This window comes from Fundulus heteroclitus, chromosome 16 (assembly GCF_011125445.2).
Source record: "Fundulus heteroclitus isolate FHET01 chromosome 16, MU-UCD_Fhet_4.1, whole genome shotgun sequence".
Lineage (NCBI taxonomy): Eukaryota > Metazoa > Chordata > Actinopteri > Cyprinodontiformes > Fundulidae > Fundulus > Fundulus heteroclitus.
In genome coordinates this window covers 36,256,302-36,282,694 of record NC_046376.1, presented here as the reverse complement: position 1 = coordinate 36,282,694, position 26,393 = coordinate 36,256,302, and the positions used below count along the sequence as shown (strand labels likewise).

General features: G+C 38.7%; 1 protein-coding gene across 9 annotated transcripts in view; it reads right to left on the bottom strand.

Annotated features, from left to right (window-relative positions):
* Positions 1 to 26,393, bottom strand: part of si:dkeyp-72e1.9 (syntaxin-binding protein 4) — a 189,076-nt gene that overhangs the window by 114,920 nt on the left and 47,763 nt on the right. For 6 of the 9 annotated variants that reach the window (XR_004933019.1, XM_036148596.1, XM_036148589.1 and 3 more), the window contains exons 2-5: positions 15,409 to 15,482; positions 5,688 to 5,783; positions 2,965 to 3,034; positions 2,752 to 2,826 (exon numbers count right to left, since the gene is read on the bottom strand). Coding sequence is in view for 8 of the 9 variants with exons in the window: in XM_036148596.1 (XP_036004489.1) it covers positions 2,752 to 2,826; positions 2,965 to 3,034; positions 5,688 to 5,783; positions 15,409 to 15,482 (315 nt within the window). In the remaining variant the exon portion in view is untranslated. Of the gene's footprint in view, positions 1 to 2,751; positions 2,827 to 2,964; positions 3,035 to 5,687; positions 5,784 to 15,408; positions 15,483 to 16,092; positions 16,149 to 21,306; positions 21,530 to 26,393 lie in introns of those variants that run through there. The other 3 variants (XM_036148590.1, XM_036148595.1, XM_036148591.1) reach the window with 3 other exon arrangements.

Sequence of the window (26,393 nt, the reverse complement as noted above, 5' to 3'; positions counted from 1 at the left end):
TTGTGGAGTAAATGCTGCTATTTTACAAAATTGCAGTTCTATGAAGTTATTATCAATGTTTTGTGTGTGTGTGTGTTCCAGCTGTAGCTGCTGTAAAAGAAGACTTGTGGAAGACTTTGGTAAATAATAATCATTGCAAAAATACATTCCTCTGAAATTTGTCCTCTGCATTTAACCTGTTTGTTGTGCCATATTAACGCTATGATCATGAAAATAAGATTGAATTCTGACCACACAGCCACAAAGGAGAGAGAGAGTCATCTGGGACAGCCCTTCTCTCAACAGGACGCTCCTGTGAACCAACCCCTTTACAGATAAAAGGTCAGAGCATGTCTGATCACCCCTCTTCTGCAGCTCTCTCACACTTCTGACCAGACCCTCAGACGACCACCACTTCTCTCCTAGGGCTCCCAAGGAGAGGGAGGGTCTTCTTCCTCAGCAGCCATGTGACTCAAGGCCAAAAAAGCCACATGCTCCCCAGAACAGCCGTTCTGTGGAACTCATCTCCCTGCTTCGATGGAGTGATCAGGCGAAAGGGGGGGGGGGGTTCTCCTCCTCTGCGGAGCGGAGGACCTGACTGAATCCAGAGAAACAACCCACAAATCAGAGTTAAGTCTGCTGTCTTAACCTCAGCGTCAGGGGCGGGAGGAAGGATCCTGCCTGCCAAAAACAGCTTTGTTTTATTTTTCCTCAGCCGTTACTGGGATAGCTTATTGCTAGCATTCGGTACCATGTCATTGTCAAGTGTGTTTTTATGGTTATAACAAAGGTTATCACCACGAGGGTTTCATACATTGATGGGTCATTAATGTTTACGTTATCCAGCCCACTCATTATGAATAACATAAAACCAAGGCTTTATTTGTTAGCGCCGAAGGTCCGCTAGCCAAAATGCTATTAGCTTTTGGTAATTTCCGGTTCTGGTTTGTCTACAAAAGCCCGTTCCACGAATAAAACTTAATCGTTCTGCTCCGCCGTCGACCGATAGAGCTATGAGCCTTATTCCCGCATTAATATTGAATATTAATGTCGGTTTAAAGGCCATTTTGATAACTTTAGACTTTAACCGATTTAGCGACCGATCGCTACAGCGACCCCAGGCGCCCAGAGGGAGAATCGCATTAATAAGATCGGCCATAAGGTTTAAATTATTTTACTTAGCAAATCAGTCTTTATAATATTATTTACTCAAACTAATGCTCTGGTTAAATTGGGCTTTGCATTGTGAATGGATTGAAACACATGCCAAATGTTTTTTTCACTCCATTCCATGCTTTATGGAATGAGATCTGCAGTGAACCAGGATTCACTGAATTATTCTGATTATGATCAACCACTTTTGTTTTGTCTTTTGTTTGTTTTTGCATGTAAATAGTTCTTTAGCTTAGCTTCCTTTTATCTTCATTTTGCTTAGTAGTTTAGTCAAGTTTCACTTGCCAAGTAGAGAGGATTTGTTAATTGAAATATTGTGTTAATTCAAATAAACCGAATTACATAGTGATGTTCTCTGGATGTTCATTAATTTCTGTTATTAAAGTATTGAACTTCAAAACTCCTTTGTTCTATTTGTGTGCAGGTTTTACTGTTAAAAGATTGCAAGTGCTCAAATTCATCCCTTTCAACCATTGTCTTGATATCAGCTAAAGAGCTGATCATCACCAGACAATACTTAACAGACAGAGGGTTATTTAATAAACATTAAACAACTTTAAACACACAACATATCCCTTAGGGAGCAGTGGACTGCCACTGTGTGGCACCTGGGGAGCACTCTGGGGCTAAGGGTTTTGCTCACGGACCCAGAGTGGCTGTCTATGAGAGTCAAACCAGGGACCTTGCAGCCTCTCCAGGATGCAAGCACCGTTCTCTGACCAATACACCAGCACTTCCTCCTTGAAGAATTACCAAGCAGGGGTTGAATCCCTCTCACATGGTAGGTAAGCCCCTTAATAACTCTACAGAGCTACAGAGTGAGACTTCTTTTTATTTAAACTTTATTCTGGCAGCACAAGTTATTTATCTGTGATGCAACAGCTCTTTATAGTTCATTTCTGCATAATAAGATGCTATTATTGCCATAAAATAGTTATTGAGGATAGGATTGATTCAGAGCACCACCGAAGTAAGCTTTTCTTTCTAAACGTCAATTCTCACATGTATAACTTGCCATAAAAATTAGCATTTAAATGGCCTGTACTGATATTGTGCCAGTACTGAGGACCCCAAAGCACTTTACACTAGATTCAGTAATTCACATGCTGATGGTGCTGAGCTACATTATAGCCACAGCTGCCCCAGGGCAGATTGAGAGAAGCTGGGGTGCCAGACAATCAGTGAGACCGGGCCCTCTGACCACCGACAGCCAGCAAAGCTGGTGAAATGTCTTGCCCGAGGGCACACAGACTGAAACGAATGGAGCGGGGGTTCGAACCGGCAACCCACTGGTTACAGGACGAACGCCTAGCTCCTCAGCCTCTTTCACCCCATAACTGGCTGATTTACATAAATTCTAAATAAATTCTAAACTAATCTATAAACATTAAATTAATCTATGAACAAGTTGCAAGTCCTATCATTCTAATTTGAAAAAGATTTATTCAAACCAGTCCGAAAATCAAATGTGAATTATCACAATTTGCTTTCATGCCATATTTAATATAAAGAATGTAGGCCAAATTTAGATGTAGTTTATGAAAACACCATACTTCGGGATCACTAAAATAAATATATGACATATTATGGTTGACTTACTTTGCTTCTTCATCTCTGGCAATAAGAAGGCGCATGTGATTAGTGGCAGAGGCTGCTCTCAAGATATCCACAGCTCTGTGAGACAGACAGACAGACAGACAGACAGACAGACAGACAGACAGACAAAAAGGTCATGCTAATGCTTGAATACTATCACTGTATCAATATAAGGAGTCTACAGCCAGAGTAAGAAGGAACTTTAAAAAAGGTTACCTTTCACTTGTGACTCCAACTAGACTGTCCCCGTTTACTTCCAAGATCTGGTCCCCTGGCAACAGGTTTCCTGTAAATGGTCAAAGATGGGTCAGCTGTCAGCCCTGCAGGCAATAGTGCTTTAAACAGTTGGGTGACGAGCTTGTAAAAATGTGTGCACAGGTAAGAACAAGAGCTTTATTGTGTTGACCTTAGAGAATCTCAGCAAGTCTTCAGCTTTATGAAAACAAGTAAGTAATTTCATATTATATAATTTGAAAATTGATTTGTATTCCTGGCTTTTATCTGTATCAATCCTGATGTTAAGTATTGTTTTATTTCTAGTCTCACTTGCAGTTTCAGCTATTCTTAGATTTTGTTGAGCTTTGGCATCTAAGTCTTGTTTGTGGCTTTATATGTCCTTGCAAATGGTGCTCAGTGCAGCTTTCTCTCAGTAGCTAGCTTTGCTGCAAAACATAGAAAATGTCATACAGAAATTAGAAGAAAAGCTTCATTACTATAATGTCAAAAAACTTTTTCACTCATAATTAAAGGACCAATGAGTGACATTTCCTTATTTTAGATAGAAAGAACTAAAAATACTTTTGTGAAGAACTAAAGGTATCTTTTTTTGAAGGAATATGGTATGACACCATCTCTGTGTTGTTCTCCAGTCTCTTGTGTAAAAAGCCGGGTCGGCTGCACGTGCATGTACTTCCATGTGATTAGCTGCCACTCGGGGCTTAGGCACTATCAGAGCAGCGTTGCGAAGAGCACGGGGAGCACATTCAGCTGATCGAAACGTTCTCTTTCTCACAGCACAATAAAGTTATGAGTTAAAAACTTCTTCACTAGACAAAAGGTGATGCTCTTTTGCTGTGCATTTATCCTGTGCAAATATGTGCATATGAGGCAACAAGTGAGAAGGGAAGTGGAAAGGAGGGACCAGGTTGCAACTGGAGAGGGGATAGAGAGGTGCATGGCCTGTCACACATCTTGTTTTGGTCTACATGCAGTACTCAACACCCCACCTAGTGGGGAAATTTCACTTACTGCTCCTTTAAGAAAAGCAAAAATAACTTTTGACATGCCATTTTATAATGTAAAAACTGTTTTTTTTTATTATTAATCCTACTTTTAGATTAAATAACTACCTTTTGAGAGATGCCTATCGCATTCCCCGTCAGAAACAAAGGTCTAGATTGAATGAAAGTAATTCTCAATATAACTCTACCAGGTGAATGAATAATTTCTATGTTTAAATGTGTCTAGTTAGTAGTTGCATCTGAACTAATTTATACATAAAGTGATTACTTCCATGATGAGACTAAGCATCGCATTTCAAGAGTAAATATCACTTCCCATGGTATCAGGAGTTCCACCCACTATTCAAAGTGTACAGGCCTTAAAATACACAGGTGTTTGGAGTAGTAAATAAAATCCAAGGCTACTGAAATAATTATTATATGCAAAAAGCTTCAGGGAGACTTATATTTAGTTTTTGTTTGTTTATTTGTTTTTAAAACCTTTATTTTATGTAAATGTCTTAGCAAATTCTCACACAAAAAACGATGATATGGTATTACAGTTTCACTTGCAAATCTGTGCCCCATATCTATCATTTATTGCAGAGAAAGTAGGTCGTGACAATGCTGTGTTGTGTTTTATTCATGTTGCACTCACAAGAGAATCTCCAAAAATACTTGTACCATCACTCCAGAGGTATTCAGCCTGACAACTCTGACCACTGTGTCTACATTCACTTTGTTTTTTTTCTAATTCACAAGATGGACATAGAAAGGGGGATGTTTCAGTAAAATTCCAGAGAAAACAGGGAATTGCTTTGTTTGTAGTAAAATCGGGGAATGTTACCGCTTTAAATTATATAAATGGTTTAAGATCTATCCATTAAATGTACAAATAAGTTGTAAGTTACAGCAAGATTCATTGATTGAATGTTGTTTGTATATCTGGAGCATGTAACGAAAATAATTTCCCTCTGGGATTATTAAAGTATTTCTGATTCTAATGCATTTTAAACGTTGTTTTTGGGACTTTTAACCAGAGTGACAAAGAGTGAATGAATGAATGAATGAATGAATGAATGAATGAATGAATGAATGAATCAAAGAATCAATCAATGAATCAATCCATCCATCCATCCATCCATCCATCCATCCATCCATCCATCCATCCATCCATGGTAGATAGTAAGTTGGAAATCTAGTTAGAAAAGTATGGAAATAGTGGAATATTTTTCATATGAGGAAAACTATAATAAATCCGATGTTACAGATTAACTGTGTTCTACAAAAAACATGTAAACCTGCATTTTCACTTTGAAGAACATTGTTACTCAGTGGCTGTCACAGTGACTGGATGAGGGATGCCTGAGTAATGGAAGGAGGCAGAAACCTGCCAGAACTGATTGCCTTTCTTTAAGGAAATATGTTGGCCTCACATTATTCACCCATTATCAAATCAGTTTTGTAACAGTTGAGCACAATCTCTCTTTTTCTTTGAATGTCGCTGCTCCCAGCCAGCATTTTTACACATGAAATGAAGTAGAATTTTCCTTTTGTTAGTGCATCTACAAATGTACCACTGTAAGATCTTTATCCTGCAACGTGTCCACTCCTTAACTTCAAATACAAGAAAATGATTTCATATTTCCTGTTAGTATTTAAGAGGAGTTCCCCAACATGACACATTAGAACGCATTACACTACTGTGACACTACTTACCATCAGCTGCAGCAAGGCCACCAGGTAAAATCCGTTTGACGTAAACTCCGAACTCCTCACCCGTTACTTCTTTCACTCCACCAATAACTTTAATTCCTGGTCAAAGAAATGAAAAAGTCTTGTCAGAGTATAGCTCCTCTGCTTTTGCGTGTAGATACAGACACAACCTTAAGGAACTGAAATTCAAACATTCAGGTGAGAAGATCTTAGTTACATAATCAAGAACTCAGTAAGATTTATTTCTCTTCATTTAATGTAGCAAATTGTCACTATCTGGCTATCTAAGCTACTGTTTCACATTATTTCCACAGACAAAAGGCTGGAAACTCCAAACAAAAGCAATGCTAATTACTGTACAAAAATGAATAATAAATGAAATAATGAATTATGGTGTGCAGATGGGATTTGGAATATTATTAACTCAGGGAAGAAGTGGAAGGTCACTAGTCAGCAGTTGTCACAGTTTCACAGTATCCTGCTGACAGAAGAACAACGGGAAGGTCACAAAGCATAAGTCAGCTCCTGCGTTATTATTTACTTTCCACACCAGAGGACAGCCCCACACTGTTGCATACCTTAAAATGTGCTTTTATTCAGATTAGAACAAATTAACACCAGAGAGTATTTGTAGCCTGGCTGAGAAGATGAACTCAACATAATCCATCTGTCACTATGCTGTATCAGGGGAATTTCAGGGAGGGAGATGTTGTATGGTTTGGAATGCCTGTTTTTTATGCAAACCAGATCATCATAACCAATTAGAATATGTTTATAAAGAAATGTTTTGACCTTACAGAGGTCAGTATGGGCACAGCAGCAGCTTAGAACTGTCAGTGATTCTGGAATGTGCAACACCTAAAGATTTATTGCCCGTTACACACTGCGATTTTGGGCCATTGCAGAAGAAAGATGGGGATCTGTTGGAAAATCATGGAGAAATCTTTGGTCATGGTTTTTAGATCTGCAGCCTTACATCGCACAATGAGACAGGTTCAAGGATATTGTCGTTGTTAGCATCATAGCAATGCGACCAAAGATAACCTGCGATTAATATCTGACAGTGTCAGATCTTTATAATTAATATCTCACAGTGTGACAGCTGTGACGACTTAGGTCTACTAAACAGAGCAGTCACAATATGAGAGGCTCCTGAATGATGCTGCCCTGAAAATACAGAATGAAATAAACATGTTGTGTTTGCTCCTTTCAAAACAAACACACAACATCCAAAGAATCAACCAGGCTGTGAACAGGGGCATTTTATCAGCTGTGTGCATGTCTGATTACACACCAAGCACAAACCAGTGAGAGCTTTCATTGTTGTTCTCCTACTGTGGATGTCATGATTTAGGTTTTTGTTTGTTTATATGGAATCAGCTCTGTCATCTCTCAGCCACATAAACCATCCAATTAGCTCGGTCCACTCCTCAGTCACCAGCCCAGACCAGTTCCACCTGCTGCCACTAATCAGTCCCTACTCTGCTCACCTGTTCCCCAGCCTTCATATACCTGCCCCACTCACCGCCAGATCTTCTCACCTCACTTGTGCTCTGCTGCCATGATACTCAGTTCTTTTGTGCTCAGTCTGCGTCTGGTCAAGTCTGGTTCTGCCAACAACTCCTGGTCTGTCAGTATTGAATATTTCCAATAAACCCCTTTTAAAACATACTCTGTGTTGGCTGGATTTCAGGTTCACACCTACAAACATGACAGTAGAAGCCTAGACCAAGACTAATAAATAACTTGGGCCCCAATGCATTCTTTCTTCCTGTTGTATTTTTCCTACTTTCTTGTCCCAGTTTTGTGCTCTGAACTGGGACATTTTGCCTAACTTATTTTTTTTTTATTTTTTTTTAAATGACATTAATTAAACAGATTTCTGAAAATATAACTCTTTAATTTATTACAATACATTTTTAAATAAACATATTTGATTGTCTTTTTGTTTTGGACAAATTATGGATTGAATAACAGAGCATATGGCTAAACAACTGACTTTATTTGTTTATTTTAAATAGAACAGGTGTTGTAGATGGGTGGCACACGGTGATGAAGTTGCTTATCTTTGTAGGTCTTAAGCAATTTAGTAGTAAACAGGGATTGTACAATGTGCACACATCAAACTTGACATCATACCAAAGATTATTGAATCCAAACAGTTCTATCCTGCTGCAAAGGATACACAGGCAGAAAGGATGGCCCTCTTTCTCTCACCAGGGGTCCTGCTGCTATAACACCTTCCTCCCACAGATAAAGAGCCCTCTTCACTTCTGCAGACCTCCTCAGCTCTACAGCAGCTCTCTCAGGGCACACAAAGAAGGCCTGGACCATGAGGGCCTGGTCGGCCCGGACCGACCCACAAGCCAGCCGCTGAGGGAAGGTGCCTGGACCAGCCACGCTTGATCCAGGGTCTGCTAGACTCGACTGCCTGCTTCAATGGAGGACCTTCCTGACTGAATCCGGATAAACAACACACTGGAACAGAGCTAAGTTTCACTCTGACTGCTGAGCAAACCAGCTGCAAAGTACAGACTGCCGAAATCCAGAGAAGACGGCCGTCTTCGTCTTCATCCAGAGAAGACGGCTCACCCGCTACTACCATCTAATGTAGAACAGATTACTAGATCAATGTGTGCTTCTGTGCTTTTTTGTTTCTCTTGTTGTGTCTCTGTTCTGTCTTCTGTAACCCCAGTCGGTCGAGGCAGATGACCGTTCATACTGAGCCCGGTTCTGCCGGAGGTTTTTCCTTCCCGTTAATGGGTGGTTTTTCTTCCCACTGTCGCTTCATGCTTGCTCAGTATGAGGGATTGCAGCAAAGCCATGTACAATGCAGATGACTCTTCCTGTGGCTCTACGCTTCTCCAGGTATGTATAATCTGACCCAATCTGTATAATATGATTGAACTTGACTTTGTAAAGTGCCTTGAGATGACATGTTTCATGATTTGGCGCTATATAAATAAAATTGAATTGAATTGAATTGAATTGAAACAGCTTGGTTCAATTTTGTCAGCTGTTGCAGGAGAGCAGATGCTAGACGGTGAATGCCTCCCCTCACCAGACAAGCTGAGCGATCAGACATCGGTCCCGACCACACATGCGTGTTTCTGTTAGGCCGCAGAAACCCAAGCATTCCCTCCACACGCTGTTGGTTAGCTCAGGGCTGAAGAGCTAAGCACTAGCCTGCCAACAACAAACCAACAACTTCCCTCCTTCAACGCTCCTTCCGTGAATGGCCAAACTGGACAGAACTGACACGAGACAAAAGACAGGTTTTGACAGGGAGCTGAGGGTGAAGTAAAAGGTTTACTGGGAAATGTCTTGTAAACCGTTGGACACATGCCGTTTAGAACAAAAGGGCTAACAGGTAGCTCACGCTAGCCTTAATGCTATTAGCCTTGCTAACATCCGGTTTCGGACATTTCAAAAGGAGTTTGTTTAAAGTACAAAGCTTAATCGCTCGGCTCCGCCATCCTTCGATGGTGCTATGAGCCTTATTCCCTCATCAATATGGTATATTAATGCCGGTTTTCAAGGCAGGTTTGATAACTTTATATTGTAACCTCTTAGCCACCGACTTGCTACAGCGACCCCAGACGCCCGGAATGAGAATCGCATTAGCAAACTCGGTCGTAAGGGTTTAAATGATTTTACTGAGCCAATCAGTCTTCAGAATATTATTTACACAAAATAATGTTCTGGTTAACTTGTGCTTTGCATTGTGAATGGATTGAAACACATGTCAAATGTTCTGAATTAGTTAAGCTAATTTAACCATGATTCACATTCTTTAAGGTGAACTTTGGTTCTTTAACTAAAACAAAATATTATTTAATCAGATAATGTTTTGTTTAACTTGGGCTTTGCTTTGTGAATGGATTGAAATACATGCCAGATGTTTTTACTCCATTCCATGTTTTTGGAATCAGATCTGCAGTGAACCAGGATTCACTGAATTATTCTGATGATGATCAACCATTTTGTTTTGTCTTTTGTTTTTTTGTTTTTTTGCATGTAAATAGTTCCTTAGCTTAGCTTCATTTAGCTTAGTAGTTTAGTTAAGTTTTACTAGCCTAGTAGAGAGGATTTGTTAATCGAAATATTGTGTTAATTCAGGTAAAAAGCATTACATAGTCATGTTCTCTGGATGTTCATTTTATTTCTGTTATTAAATTATTGAACTTGAAAAGAAGTTGTCACTCCTTTATTCTATGTGTGTGCAGGTTTTGCTAATAAAAGATCGCTAGTGCTCGAATTCATCCCTTTTAACCATTGTCTTGATATCAGCTTAAGAGCTGATCATCACCAGACAATACTTAACAGACAGAGGGTTATTTAATAAACATTAAATAACTTTAAACAGTGTATAATTGCTCAACAGAGTTATGGACAACCCTGAGTGTCCTCTTCAGTAAATTTGGAAGGACACAAATCTAAAGGAAGAACACAAATCTAATGGAAAATGTATGCTTTTTCCCCAAATAATTTATTTTCGATATACTAACTAAAATACACTATGTGGTACTGGTATAGAAAAAAGAAAACCACAGTGTTTAGTTGGTATGCTAGTCTTCAGATATATTCAGAGCATGCTTATTGTTAGAAAAGAAACATGCACTAGACTACACAATTTTATAGTTTTGATAGTAAAACATTTTCATATAAAAATATGTGCTATTTTTATACAATTAAATAATTAACAGTGATATCAAACATAATATACTGTACTAAAACATTTCAAAAGTAGACACTTTACTGATTACAGGCCATTAAATATGAGAAATGTAGAAGAGAAAGATGGAGCTGAGTGAGGTGGAGCTGCAGTTTCTAGCTCTATTATTTGGACTCAAGCATTCAGGAAACTGTCAACTTAGAAAAGAGGTGAACAACTAATTATAACAGACTGTTATAATTGGTTTATCCTTGCCAGCACAGAAATGATATCCACGACAGCAGTCATTGGACTGATTGGTAATATAACATTGATATAACAGAACAATGGCAACATCCAGAAAACTCAGAAAAGATGTAAAAAAGATCAATAATGCCTTTTCCATTAGACCTCAAAAGCCACAAGCTTTTGAAAAGCCTGGGGATTTCAAAAGCCCACCTAGCATTTCCATTTGTGGCTTTCTTTGATGGGCGGGGTTGTGTGCAGAAAGAAAAACTGTGCACCAAAAGGAGCAGTGAAACAGTAAGGAGATGACGAGTTTTTTTCTACATTTGGACCTGTCTGGAGTGGCAGAACAAAGCAGGCTCTCTGCGTTAGTCCTTCCATGGTAGAGAAAGAAGAGGTGGAGCCGAATCTGCTCAGTGCTGCAAACAAAAGTTTGTGGTATTGTACTTAAAAATCCTCCTCGTCGTTCTTGCCATTGCTAAGGAAATAATAATTTAATCCATGACAAAACCTTGGAACAGACAGCTCACAATCTTGACTCCCCTCTCCGCTTTTGTCATACCTCCTATACCACTGCGTTACCTGCACAGGCAGAAAGAAGCTGTGCTTTATTTTAATTTATTTATACAAACAGGGGTAGAATACAGTGGAGTCAGGCAGTGCGAAATAGGGTAGGACCGGTGTAAAAAGATCTAAGGAGACATAACACAATCAGCAAAACCAGTTGTGGGTTATGGATCATGTTTCTCCGGAGTCCGGAAGAGTGGCAGGATGTGGATACAGCATCTCAGTCTGCCTTGTCTGTTTGACCAATACTGTCTTCTTGCTATCTTCATGCCACCACTCCCTGTGGGTACTGCAGTTTTCCTCACAACTTCCCCATACGTCATTGGGCTGTTTTACATAAACGTCCCCAAGCAAAGGGATACGTGTCAAACTTAAAAGCACCAGGCTTTGGTTTACCCTGGGAAACCAAATTCTGAGGCTTTAAATCTGTGGGCTTACAATAGAAAGGAGGCAATTTTTTGGATTTATAAATCCTTGGAAAATCTTCTGAAGCCCCACTCTGACTCCCTCCACAGTTTTTTTTAGACCATGGAAATTTTAAACAACTGCCCAAAACAATTAAGCAAACTGCATGCCTTTCATCTATTAAGACAAACATTCAAGACACATTTTTGTTATGGATCTAGGATCATTTAAAGATCCCATCAACAAAAATCTGTTTACTTTGTTCATTTCATTAAAATATTGCTTGCTTCATTGCTGTTTTTTGTTTGTTTGTTTGTTTAGTTTTTTCATGCATCATTTCTCAGCATGTATCCTTGTGCAGCCCAGAAAACCCAGGCACACCTGCAGCCTTGCAACTGCAAACCTCCCAGAATGGGACCATGGATGGGAGGCCCCAGAATCAACCTGCCTGGTGAGAAAGCCAAGGGAAGTAGAACGTAAGAGTTGCCTATGTGTTTTTGGGTGATGCTGCGAACTTTTAATTTTTTTATCCACACCCCTTTAATAGCACTGAAAGAGAACAACGCTCCACCCCCATCGACTTTCATCGCAGGATGCAGAAAAAAACGCAAGTAAACCTGCTGCAGGGTTGCTGAAGCAACAGGAGGAGGGAATTTTGGCGGGAGGAGTGCAGCGGGCTAGATGCGTGGTGCGCTTCTGTTCAAACAGACTTTCTGTTATGTGAAAGATAAAAAGCATTCCAAATCAATTACAAAGTTCTTTAATTTCCTCAAATTGAGTCTAGTTATGAAATTTGTGACTCAAGTCTGACTCGACTTTAAGTCATATAACTCAAGTCCACACATCTATCGACACATGTTGCCCCTTGCAATCAGTAAGTGTATTGATGAAGGATCTGTTTAGCACTGTAAAAGTGTTAATTTTAGAAAAGTGTTTTATTTTAGAAAAGCTTGTAACATAGGTTGGATTTGTAACTAGTGGTTGAGAAGAAGTAGTAGTAATACTTAGTAAGACGGTTAAGAACTCAGAACCTCCCTGGTACTGGGAATTCCACCAAGCTTGTCCTTTAAACTTAAAATACAAACTTCATCAACACACCACTTCGCTTTCAAACTGCAGGTTTAATGATGGTTCCTAGAGTCTCTAAAAGTAGAATGGGAGGCAGATCTTTTAGTAATCAGGCGCCTCTCCTGTGGAACCAACTTTAGTCCGTGAGGCAGACACCCTTTCTACTTCAAAGACTAGGCTTAAAACTTTCCTTTTTGATCAAGCTTACAGTTAGAGCAGCTTAGGTTATCATTAGCTATCTCAGTAGTTAAGCTGCTATAGATTTAGGCTGCTGGAAGACATAAAGATGACTGTTCCTCATTCTGCTACATTCTCCTACTACTTTCCAAAAACTTCATGTTCTTTTCTTTTTCCTTTCATAAAAGGTATATCTGTTGTTGCGATTAAGCAATTTCTTTTTATATAGTATATTTTCCAATTGCAATATTTTTTGTAAACACAATCTGACTAAAACTATAATGCATGAAGCACTTTTTCTGCTTAAGCTCATTATCTCTTTATTTAGTGCCTTTAAAAAACAGCATCTAACCAACATCTATGAAGGCTAAAAACATTTCATCCCAATTAGTTTAAGATAAAACAGGTTCTTTCCAATTGTTTAACAGGCAAATAGGTATGATAGAAAAATTAACAAAGATGTACAAACTATATTGGTAGAACTTTAAGAGCATAAGCTGCCCCTAGCACAGCATAACTATACTCTTTGATAAGAACAGCCTTTAACCACGGAGCTTCTGCATCTCTTGTACTAAACTCTTCAACTTGCATTTCCCATCAATATACTTCTAGCAAATGTGACACATTTAACTTCAGGATCAGAGCTTGTGCAGCTTGAGGCTGCTGCTGTTCTGTCACCACAGCGACAGAGTGGCAACACTAATTGGGTCTGGAGCGAAGGGGCACCAGTTAATTACTGCCTGTTGGAAAAAGGGGTAATGCACTTCTATGCCGTTGTCCTCCGTCCTTTTGTACTCCCCTCTGAGGAAAACAGCTACCCCCCCCCCCCCACTCTTACTCCCACTCCACACCCCGCCTATCATGAGATAAGAAAAACATTATTATATGTGAGCAGATACTGTGGAGCTATGGATCTCTTCTCCTCTAGATTAACATTTTTCAAATGAGTATTTCATGCTAAAAAAGGGATCAAGGGAATGTTTGTTGCTCAAGGACATAACATTTCCCCAGCTTGAGATCTTGTAAAGAATAACTTACTTCTATTATACCCAGGCAAGTACATTCAAGAGCATTTTTTTTTAGTTTCAACAGCTTAAAGCAGCACCGTGTAAATTTTAACCCGGGATTATCTTAAATTGAGATATATGTATGCAATAATACCCGATGAGGTGTCCATTCTCCAAAATTAATGCAATATCTTACATACTGTGTTTTTATTAGTTAGAGGTGGGAAAAAATCCTAATTAATAGGAAAGAAAAGGCTTTAAAACATCATATCAGTCTGTGATAATCGATATGATGTGCTTCCCTTAGAGGACTGAGTTACTGAACTTAAATTAACCTTCCAATAATATTGTGATTTATTTAATATGACTACATATACATATATATAAAAGGTGGCTTGCCCTCTCCAGTTTGGTGGGGGGGTGGGGGGGGGGGGGGGTGTCCCTTGCCTCAAGTGGAGGAGTTTAAGTATCTTGGAGTCTTGTTCACGAGTGGTGCAGAAAGGGTTGAGCCAAAATGTGAAGCTCTTGATATACCGATAGGCTTGGGCATTATTATTGTGCAGTCAGGAATAAGACAAAAGTAACACATCAACTCGTGAAGTTATGTACATGTACATTTAGGGGAATCCTGTTTCTGTATATTCACCCCCTCAGAAGGGTTTGATTCATTTAACTTGACAGTAACAAAAGTGCTGTAACTTTTAGCTAAATTAACAAAGTGATTATGATATAATGTTCTTAGTATCTGGAGTCTCTGCTATAGTAAAGGTTTTACTGTGTAATTACGCTTTAGATGCTGTGTACACTTTATATGCTCTGTTTTTCATGCGTGAGTTATAAAAACTCTTCAGTTTATTTGTTATTGTCAAACCTGATGGGAGTATCAGGTTTCAAGAACCATGTAGTGCAAACTTTTCTCACTATATTTGTCTGCACTTATATTTCACACACCCCTGCAGAAAATTGTACATTTGGACTGTGATGGCTTTCATGTGTATGATTTGTTGTCCAAGCATGGCACAAACAAGAACATGTGGAAGTGAAGTAAGGATAAAAACAAGCGCCGCTCCTGCATTCTTAACCCATCTGACTTAAGTGGGTTAGGGCTTTGCCACATGACCCACTTCCCCTGATAGACAAACACACCAATGATAGCAGAGGTACTTCTCTGCATAGAAAATCTCTTTGAAAGTAGGATTTGTTTTATTTCGGGCTTTCATTTGGAAGCAGCATCAGTAAACCGCTGATGATGACAGAAAAAGTCGATGCATTAAGAAAAATGAGTTTAACCAGGAGGATATATTTTGGACTTTTTGTAAAAGAATAATCTAAATGTATTGCTGTAGATGCCTGATTTTACAGCGCACACATTTCCCTGTAAAGATGATTCCTCCTGCTGTCTAAAGCCAGAACAGGCTGTCTGTCTGTGACAAGTCGAGATCCAGTCCATCATAAACCCAAGACAGTGAAAGGGAAGCACCGAGTGATGCTGCAGGTTTATTTTGAGAACTCTGAAGCTAAAGAGCCAGAGCAGAAGTGGATACAGATATAGACCTACAGCAACATGTTCTTGGTTGCTGAACAGAAAAAAGGAACTTACCCAGGCCATTCTCACAGTCTGTAAACTCCATGGAATGAACAGCTCTGTCAACTCCATACGGACCCATTAGAGTCCTGTTAGAGGTAGAGGACAAGGAAGACAGAAAGTTGGAGACAAGACAGATGAAAGGTAAATATGCTGAAACAAATATAACTTTGTTTTTTATTTGAAAGACTGAAGCCTTCAAAATACACACAGTCAGATTACCAATACTTAGTGCATAGATGTATAGAATGATTTAACTGTGTATAAGATCCTAATATTACCCAAAGTGCCTTTGTTGCTGCATTTCAAATAAGCATTAAACAAACTGACTCCAGTCAGTCTGTGTAAATATATGCGCAGTTAGTGTAAATGGCTCTAGGATCATTTAAAGATCCCGTCAACAAAAATCTGTTTACTTTGTTCATTTCATTAAAATATTGCTTGCTTCATTGCTGTTTTTTGTTTGTTTAGTTTTTTCATGCATCATTTCTCAGCATGTATCCTTGTGCAGCCCAGAAAACCCAGGCACACCTGCAGCCTTGCAACCGCAAACCCCCCAGAATGGGACCATGGATGGGAGGCCCCAGAATCAACCTGCCTGGTGAGAAAGCCAAGGGAGGCAGAACGTAAGAGTTGCCTATGTGTTTTTGATGTGATGCTGCGCACTTTTAATTTTTTTTCTTCTGACTTTATCCACACCCCTTTAATAGCACTGAAAGAGAACAACACTTCACCCCCATCGACTTTCATCGCAGGATGCAGAAAAAAACGCAAGTGAACCTGCTGCAGGGTTGCTGAAGCAACAGGAGGAGGGAATTTTGGCGGGAGGAGTGCAGCGGGCTAGATGCGTGGTGCGCTTCTGTTCAAACAGACTTTCTGTTATGTGAAAGATAAAAAGAATTCCAAATCAATTACAAAGTCCTTTTAATTTCCTCAAATTGAGTCTAGTTATGAAATTTGTGACTCAAGTCTGACTCGACTTTAAGTCATATAACTCAAGTCCACACATCTATCACACATGTTGCCCCTTGCAATCAGTATTGATGAAGGATCTGTTTAGCACTGTAAAAGTGTTAACGCAGTGTTTTATTTTAGAAAAGCTTGTAGCATAGGTTGGATTTGTAACTAGTGGTTTAGAGGAAGTAGTAGTAATACTTAGTAAGACGGTTAAGAACTCAGCACCTCCCTGGTACTGGGAATTCCACCAAGCTTGTCCTTTAAACTTAAAATACAATATATATAAATATTCAAAGCACACACTGGATTGGTCTGCTTGCCGCCTTATTTGACTTGGACGAAATTTGTCATTTCTTATTTTAAATATAAAAATATTTGATAAATTCCAGCTATTTGGACAGATAGGTTATAAACCCAAATGTTTGTGTTCTCGCCTCTTCTTTTTCTAGAAATGTCTGTCAAAGATGATGCTCACATTGCTTGAGCCTTTGGCTTTGCAAGAAGTTAGTGGGACATTTCTGTGACAACTGGGAACCTAAGGCTGCACTGAAAAAAAAAAAAAAACACAGTGGGAGAGCAACCTCCCACAATACTCACTTATCCCAGGATGTCCCACCAACTAGAGTTCCTGATTCCAGTTAACTGAAAGTGTCCTGAAGAAACAGTGGACCTTATCTGACATCCTCTCCACAGACAGTAAATCAAGGCATGCCATTTTCCCTATTTTATTTCTCTGTGTTCCAGGAGAAGCTCTCCGAACCAAGAGACCCAGACCAATGATCCACTCAGTGCCAATGTGAGGCAAAAAACATCACTTGGCTGTTTCTTCAAGACAGCGGCTTTCTTCAAGACAGCGCCACTCCCTGATTGTCAAAAGCTGAAGAAGCTGAGCTTAATAGCAACTTTTTCCACTGCTATGGACTGTAGCTGCTAGCTACTACTGTTTCTACTATTAACTTGAATATTTATTTTTTTTCCCTTAGTATGCCGTATTATCAAAATTGCGCAATATTTACTCTGAAGTTGTGTCCATGTACAGTTAGATGATTCCTGATTTCCAGTATCCCTGTATGTTTTCACCTTTATTTTTGTTTGTTGTGTTGCCCGTTTCTGATGAAACCTATTGCCTGCTGCTCTAGAACTAATTTTAGATTTGATTAGCTTGTTTCTTCCCTACTATAAACCGTGTGTAACTCTATCTGTGTCTTTGCCATTGCCACACCTGAATTTCCCCATTGTGGGACAATAAAATAAATTTCTTATCATATCTTAAGTATCTCTTACTTGCTGTCCACTGACACAGACAGTGTGAAAGGCCTTTTAGCATGGTGGAAACTCCTGCAGGTTACCTTCTCACAGCTGAGCAAACTAGCAAGGATGATTTGCTATATATCTGCAAGCAGTTCACCTTCAGAGCGACTTTTTAGTACATCAAGAAATACATGCCACTTAAAGGACCAATACATAATAATGACACCTAGTGAACAACACATACACAACAGTCTGCAACTGACAACAGCCTATGCTAATTTCTCAACGACCCGTTGCTGATGTGAAACCCCACTGAATTTTTCAGAATAACAACTTCATGGGTCCTTAAATATGCTGTTCGCATTTAACTTTTCATATATTCACATTCACTCCTTCACATCCACTGGACCTATACATTGCACTGCACTTCTATAAATATTCATTCAAATTCATTCACAGAATGATCATAAAAGAGTTGATCTGGTGCTCTGTGTAACTTTGGGATTAAAAGGGTCAGATGCCGGTTATGCAAGTTACTATTTAACACTTCTTACTGCTATGTTACAAACATGGTTTATGGTTAGTGTTCATTAAACTCCAGTAACAAACATATTGTGTGCTTCGGTCCATGACTACTCATTGGTTCATTAAAATTGTTAAGGTTAATGCAGTTAATTGCTAATTTATGAATTGCATGAGAGAACAACCCCAATTATCTCACCACTGCCATAGGCACCACAAGTTATTATAACAAAAAGATTGAGAAAATAACTTCATAAGAAAACCAAGTTATCTACCTTAATGAACAGCAAGATCCAGCACTTAAAATGGTTTCTGTAAAAATGGTTCTACTAATTTAGAAGAGTCTAACCAAGAAGCAAATATTACATGGATGACACTTATTTCCAAAGCTGTCTTGATGAGTCAGAGTGAACCAAATCATACGTCAAGATGATGGGATTGGAATTTATCAATACATTTTTATAACTGCCATTTTAATTTTTTGTTTAAAAAATGTAAAACAAGAATTTTCAAAGACTGAGTAAATGGAGGACCTGTCCAGGGTGTACCCTGCCTCTTGTCCATTGACAGCTGGAGATAGGCACCAGCATCCCTCGCGACCCCAACAGGGATAGTGTTAGAAAATGGATGGGTGGATGGATAGAAGGATGGATGGATGGATGGATGGATGGATGGATGGATGGATGGATGGATGGATGGATGGATGAGTAAATGGAGGTGACATTCGTTTTGTATGTAAAACAGGACAATAATAATCCAACCAGACTTGGTAACGACAACAGATACATTTGAAATCAAACTCAAGTACTGTACAGGGAACTGAAGATCAACTTGTACCTACACCAGCTGATGATTATGTTTTGATTATCGTACAAGATTAAATTTTCTTACTTATGACTGACTTGTTAGTTATTTTTTTCAAATCTATTTGACCTGAAAGAAATAGTCATCAATTGCATAAATAGTATATTTTTTATTTATTTGATTGGTAATGGTATTGATGTTGGTAGTATATTTTTAAGAAGTCAAAAGATTGTTTTGGGATTTACAGATTGGTGGTAATAAAGTGGATTTATGAAACCAGCTGCATCAGGCATTGAAACTTCCTTTGTCTGAAGAAAAACCTTCTCACTGGAGACGACACATAAAGAATATTTAAGTAGCTTCAGACTTTTGCACAGTACAGTTAAGTACAATTTATTTCCTGGGACCAACTATTTGAAAAAAGGCGAAGTGGCTGCCTTAAAACAGGCGGGAGGAGAAAAGAAGCCATCATTAACCCAAAGAGAGGTTCTGTGCCTTTATCTGGTGCATCCACTCCTCTCTGGGAAGATTATTTTTACCCGTTTTAATCGGGAGGGTTTGGCACCAGGTTCGTAAACACAAGGAAAAGATTTTCTCCTAATTCTATCTTAAACTTTCTGTTTTGGCTGGGTTTAAAGATGGATTTGTCTTTTACATCCAGTTACAAGATGTAGGAGGATTTCATTACATAACATGAGCCCAACACTTCTTTGGACATAAACACTGCCACAAGTTCAACATCACAAATGTTATGAGTTATAAGACATATTTGCAACAGAATTAGATGTAGGTTTGTTCAGAAGAAGTAAATTACCACTAAAGCTACACAATGTAATGCAAATATATCATTATTGCTATATCAGTGTGTGCAATATTCACAAAGGACTGTTTAGAGTACATCAATTGGTAGCTAATATGTTCCAAGTGTTATGATTTTGTCTTTCACAAGCAAATGTAATATTTAACCGGAGGACAGAGTCTCACAGTAGCAGATGCTTTCTTTGGACACAAATGATATTAACCAAAATGCTAAAGGTCACAGATTGATGAAAGCACAGATGAGAAAGAGAGGAAAGAAGATTTTGCACCCGTTTCTGCCGTTGTATTATCCACCATTATTATTGCCATTGTAAGACATTCTATTACCGGACCCAAATGTTCACTTTAAATTACAGCAGATGAGATGTCTAATAAGACAACAATATCAAAGTTATTGGATAGACGAAACCAGGATTTTGCATAGACTATCTAAAAGGCATAACCATTTTTTCCTCATTGTGTGACATTTAAACATACTTTTCTGTGTTTTAGATCAGTCACTGAAATATTTTTATTTGCTAATAATATTTGAAATATGCTGTTTTTGTGTGACAGGTCTCGAGTTGTATTCACATTAAAGTACTTTTTTGGCTAGTTTATTTTGTCTTGGATATCTGCTGATCAAATCGGCCCATTTAAAGTTTAACCAGAAAAAAAGAAAAGAAAAGAAAAAACTTTTACTGGAGGGTGTTCTTCCAAGTAGGAGCGATGGACAGACAGCATGACCATTGCATGTTTTCACATGTTGGCTCCAAATCAGACTGTGGTAAATAGATTTGGACTGAACCAAGTCAGAGATGTAGGAAGTGGGAGTATATTTTGCAAATATTTTCTTCTGTCTGCTTTTAGTTTGCTATAGTTAAAGAAACTGTATTATTAAAATTAATAAAACAAATTTGTCAGATTGCAGAAGGCGATTTTTTCTGAGTCAGAAAGAGCTGGGGGCTAAAAGTCTGTTTAAGTGTGCCTAATGCCACTAGAGACCTATGCATAAGAAAGCTTGTTTATGAGAGGGTAGGTTTAATCTTGATTCAAAACTCTTTAACAACACATTAAAACAAATGGATAATCTTACCAATGTCAGTTTACCAATGTCTGTGCAACAAACTAAAACTTTAATTACTTTGATCCATTTAACAAAATCGTCTGACCAGTAGAGACGGTAATAAAAAAAAGAGGTACATTTTCAGTAACTGGTAATAAATGTGATAATTTGTAAACACAAACACACATCCGTGGAAAAAAAGAGCGTAACTGGGCTGATTCTTTTAAAGAAATGACAGCAGTAAACGTGTACGTAAAGCAAACGCACGCAGCTCCTGTTTGAACGGGAGGCAGCATGCAGCGCAGAGTTCACGGTGCCCAGAATAAACACGCACTCTGCGTTCCTCTGTCTCCTTAAAAACAACCGCAACCAGCGCATTTTCCACTCTTACAGAGGGACCCTTTACTTGCACAACATGCAAACATCTTGTGAGCCCAACTTCAAGCATCCGTCTCCACCGGACAAAGCGTCCCTCTCTCCTCCACCAACAACACCTCAACCCATAGCGCTCCTACCTGCTAATGATCACAGCTCCTTTATACATGACAGAAAAGGTTGGCATCATGGCATGGAGCCCGGTGGTTTGAAAGACGGACGGCGGCGCGGCAGTAGCTTCCTCAACCCTCAGCCTCCAGCCACATGATGCTCCCTGTCTGCGCACAGCCAGCCTCTAATTCCACTAAGGAAGTCTGCCCGCTCAAAACATCTCCACCTTCACCCACACGTTTAATCTCTTACATAACTAAAGTCACCGAAATATTCCGACAAAAAGGGGCACTGAGGACTGGAGTGATTGTGCAGGCGGATTATCTCACACATTTTCCGCTCTGCGGAGCGAATTCCTCTCATTTATTAGTTGTTTGAAACTATGGTCTGAGTGGACACCATCAAATAAGACTCAAATTATCTGTCAAAAATTCGACGGAAAGACTGAAATCTTACTCGTTTCATTCAGTTTAAAAAAATATGAAGACATCTAGTGACATATTAATAACATCAATAATTCAATCAAAATTTGATTGTGTCCTATGGAGTAAAGTAGCAGTACACTAAAAAAATATGTTGTTTTTACTGAAAAAAATTACCAGCTGTTGTTACCAGAATTTTTCAGTAAAAAAAAATACTATAATGCAATATAAAAGCTGTTTGTTTTCTTTATTTTTTACATGTATATTTGATGGCTTTTTATTGTATTTTTTGTGGCACTATTGGCCCTTTTTATTGAAAGTTGGCTGACAGGAAGATAAGATAAGATAGTCTTTATTGATCTCACAATGGAGAAATTCACTCGTCACATCGGCTCATACAAGAAGGTGCAGAGTAGGGAAGGTGCATTCAGCTATATACAGTGAATCTTCATATATACAATGGATCAGAAAGAATACCAAAAAAATACAAAAAAGGAAATAGGAATGGGCATATGATGTCTCATTTACATTCTTAGTGGTCTATATATATATATATATATATATATATATATATATATATATATATATATATATATATATATATATATATATACATATATACACATATCTATATACTTAAATATATACATGTATCTATGCGTCTACTTACATACGCACCTACGCGTATGTATGTGCATATACATTGTATACATTTGTACATGCATACATACATACATACATGTGGGCTGACTTATGTTCAGGTGGTGATAGCAGCAGAAGTCACTACATCAGGATTATTGCACGGGTTGTAGGACAGTGTATTAAATAGATTATTATTATCGGCTGACCCAGGTTCAGTTCCGGCCTGCAGTCTTTTGCCACTTGCCTTCCACCCCTCTTTCTCAGCCCCCCTTCCTGTCAGCCTACTTTCAATAAAAAGGGCCACTAGTGCCACAAAGAAATCCTAAAAGATATATATAAAAGAAGCTGTTAGATATACATGTAAAGATAACAAGCAGTCCACAGTTTTATAATGTAAAATATGCAGGTGGTTCTGTAAACTGGTTTACATTTTTACTGTATTTGTTACTGAAAAATTCTGGTAACCATAGATGCCAAAGGTTTTCAGTAAAAACAACAGATTTCTTTTACAGTGTAGTAATGACCACACGTTTGGGGATTCTAAGCACCATTTCATTTGGGGTACAATTCTGGCTCTTCACTCACCAACATCCTCATTACTGTCCAGGCTTGATCATTTGCACATTATGCATCTGAAAACTACATTTTATTGTCAACTGGTGCCCCGATAATGAAGTCTTTCAATTGCCTGAACAACAAAATGTGTTTAGTTTGACCCGTACAATAGTCTTAATTTGTTTTCTCGGTCAGTCAACATTACAATGGCTAATACTGCCAGCTGTATCGGTCCACATCATCAGGTGTGACTCATCGATCTACCTTAAATCTGCAAAGAGTGGAGTAAATTTTGGGGGGTTCTGAAAGGCTGTTGTGCAACAACATGGAAGATTATATGTTGTTGTCCTTTAATGGGTGTGAGTGATTTAGAAAATATTCCAGTTGACTCCCAATCAGCCATGGGAGGACACAGGGAAAAAGTAAGTAAAGATATGGTAAACTCCTAGCTTCTGAATTTCTTTGCTTTTTTTTTTGTAAAGATTTTCTTTTTATTGGAAATTTGTCAAATAATTCAAATATATTTTGTTTTATATATTCAAAAGAATTGGTAAAAATATTCTAAATTAGACACATTCTTGATAAACTTGGGAAAAAAGTTTTAATTCTTTATTCTGTGCGAGGAATTAAATTGTTTGTTGGCAGTTACATGTTATATAGATCATATCTAAATGATTTAAATATGAAAAGGAAGGCATTAAAAAGCATGATATGTCCTTTTTGAAGCCAGATCACATAAGGATGGGCTTAGATGTCTTTAAATACATACATAAATGCATAACTGCCTTAATCTCCATTTAGAAGCTGTAAACTAATCCGTAGATGATATCCATTAGAACATTCTCATTTGTCATTCAATAAACATTGCACTACAGCACTACAGTTATGGTAATTCAAAAGGTTTCTGTTTTAAAGGAGTTCCCTCTAATCCTTTTCAGGTTTTTCAGACTGTAAACATAAATGCCTTAGAATTTTATCTCTGTGCATCCATAGATAGGAATTATGTTTGTGTAAGAAAATTTTGTATTTGTAGAAATAATTATACAAGCTAAAATTTTTTACCCAAGGTACAATTTTTATTTTTACGGTCTGTTTACATTTGCAAAGCAAAAATTTACTTGTGAAACTCTGCAATAAGTTTCAGCTTGCAAGCACACACGTTGTGATTGGATTTTTCTCCCTTATGTCTGTCACAAATTTCACAATCTAATCAGAAAACAGATGAGTTTTGTCATGATCTTGGCACTAGTGCTAGTCTGATTCACCATTTGACACACCTGTGCAGCTCCGCCCTGTTCTCATCAGCCTTCACCAGATCCACCTGCACCTCTCACTATATAACCAGCTCTCAGACCAGTCACTACTGCCAGATTATTACGAGCCACCGGTGAGTTTGATCCAGCGTTCTGAATCATGCCTGTCTGCCTGCCTGTTACCTGACCTGTTTCTGCCTTCTGGTTCTCTGAGCCTGCCAAACCCATCGGACCTGATTGTTGTGCTGTCTGGATATCTGACCTGCTTCTGTGCCCTGACTCTGACCCCGGATTCTGCTTTGGATTTTCCCCAGTTCTCTGATCACCTCTCTGACCCTGGGTCTGCTCTCGGACTCTGGTTATTCCCCGTGACCATCCTGCCTGTCTTTGCCATCACAGTTCTGACCCTGTGCCTGTCTTTTGACCAATTACCTGCCATCCCCATCATTCAAGTTGCAAAACTGACAATAGATTTCACCTGCTGTTTTGCAAATGAATTAGACAACAGGTGGAAACTATAGGCTTTTAGCAAGACACCCCCAATAAAGGAGTGGTTCTGCAGGCGGTGACCACAGACCGCTTCTCAGGTCCCATGCTTTCTGGCTGATGTTTTACTCACTTTTGAATGCTGGTGGTGCTTTCACTCGAGTGGTAGCATGAGATGGAGTCTACAAACCACACAAGGGGCTCATGTTGTGCTATTACACACTCTTTTAAGTTATTTAATGTTTAATAAATTACTCTCTGTTAGGTATTGCCCGGTGAATATTAGCCCAATCAGCTGATATTAGGGCAATAGTTAAAAGGAATTATTTGTGCACTGGCGTTCTTTTAACAGTAAACTGTGCACACATATAGAATAAATGAAAAAGAATTTATTAACAGAAATAGAATGAACATCTAGAGAACACCACTAAAGAATGCTGTATATCTGAATTAACACTCTATTTCAATCAACAAATCCTCTCTACTTGGCAGGTGAAACTTAACTAAAACTACTAAGCAAAATTAAGAAGGAAAAGAAGCTAAGGAACTATGTACACACAAAAGAAACAAAAAGACAAAATAAAATGGTTGATCTCCATCATTAGAATGTTTCACTGCAGATCTAAGTCAAAGAACCAAAGTTCATCTTAAAAAATATGGAATGAGATCAAATTAGCTTGACTAATTTAGAACATTTGGTATGTGTTCCAGTCGATTTACAATGCAAATCCTGCGTTAAACAAACACTACTTGATAAAATAACATTTTGCTCAGTAAAATCAGTACCTTTAGGACACTTGATTTTATTAATGAGATTATTCCTCTAGGAAGCAAGGGGTCGCTGTAGTGATCGGTCGCTGAATGGCTTAATCCTAAAGTTATACAACACACCATGAAATCGACATTAATATTCCATATTAATGTGATAATAACGCTTATAGCACTATCGAACCTTATGTTTGAAACGAACAGTAATTGTGTATCCGGGAAGAACGGATGTTATCTGGAAGCTAATAGCATTAGGCTAGCGGACATTCGGCGCTAATTTAAAAAGGCTTCAGGTCTACTTTGGTCGTAATGAGCAGACTGGACAACACAAACATCAATACCCCATCAATGTATAAAACCGTAAAACACACTCAAATTATATCAGCATGGCATGGTTTTGAAGAACCTAGCGGGAGCTATCCTGTAAGCTCCATGTGTTTCAAAAACATAGTGAAAACGCATTAACTAAACCATTAAGTTAACCTTCTAAATAAACCGTTTAACTTTCCTTGCTCGACTCTGCCAAACCTGTCTGTGCCTCCGTGTCAGTGCCGGTTGCATCGGGCGACTTTAGATCAGCTCCTCCTTTCTACTTGACCTGGCAGCAGAAAGGAGACCGCTCTGTGCCATCTGGAGTCAGCTTTTCTGCAACAGCTGAGAAAAATCGCAAGGCTGGTTTCGGCATAGACAGATTCTTTATTCCAGCATCTGGTTACGCAGAAGATATAGACTGCAGACTTAGCTTTGATCCAGCCTGCGTTTTTCTGAACTCCGGTCGGAACCTCTGCTCTGCAGAGGAAGATGAGATTGTTCTCCCCTATGCTGCTCCAACATAGCAGCGGGAAAAGAGAGCGATTGTATTAGGGCAGCAAGTCTTATGCAGTGAGCCCTTCTGCTTTGAGAGGCAGTCCCTGGGTGCCTGTAACAGTCTAAAATTTCTTTGCTTACAATTCAGTTTGATCGTTCCTCGTGACTTGATTGCACAGCACT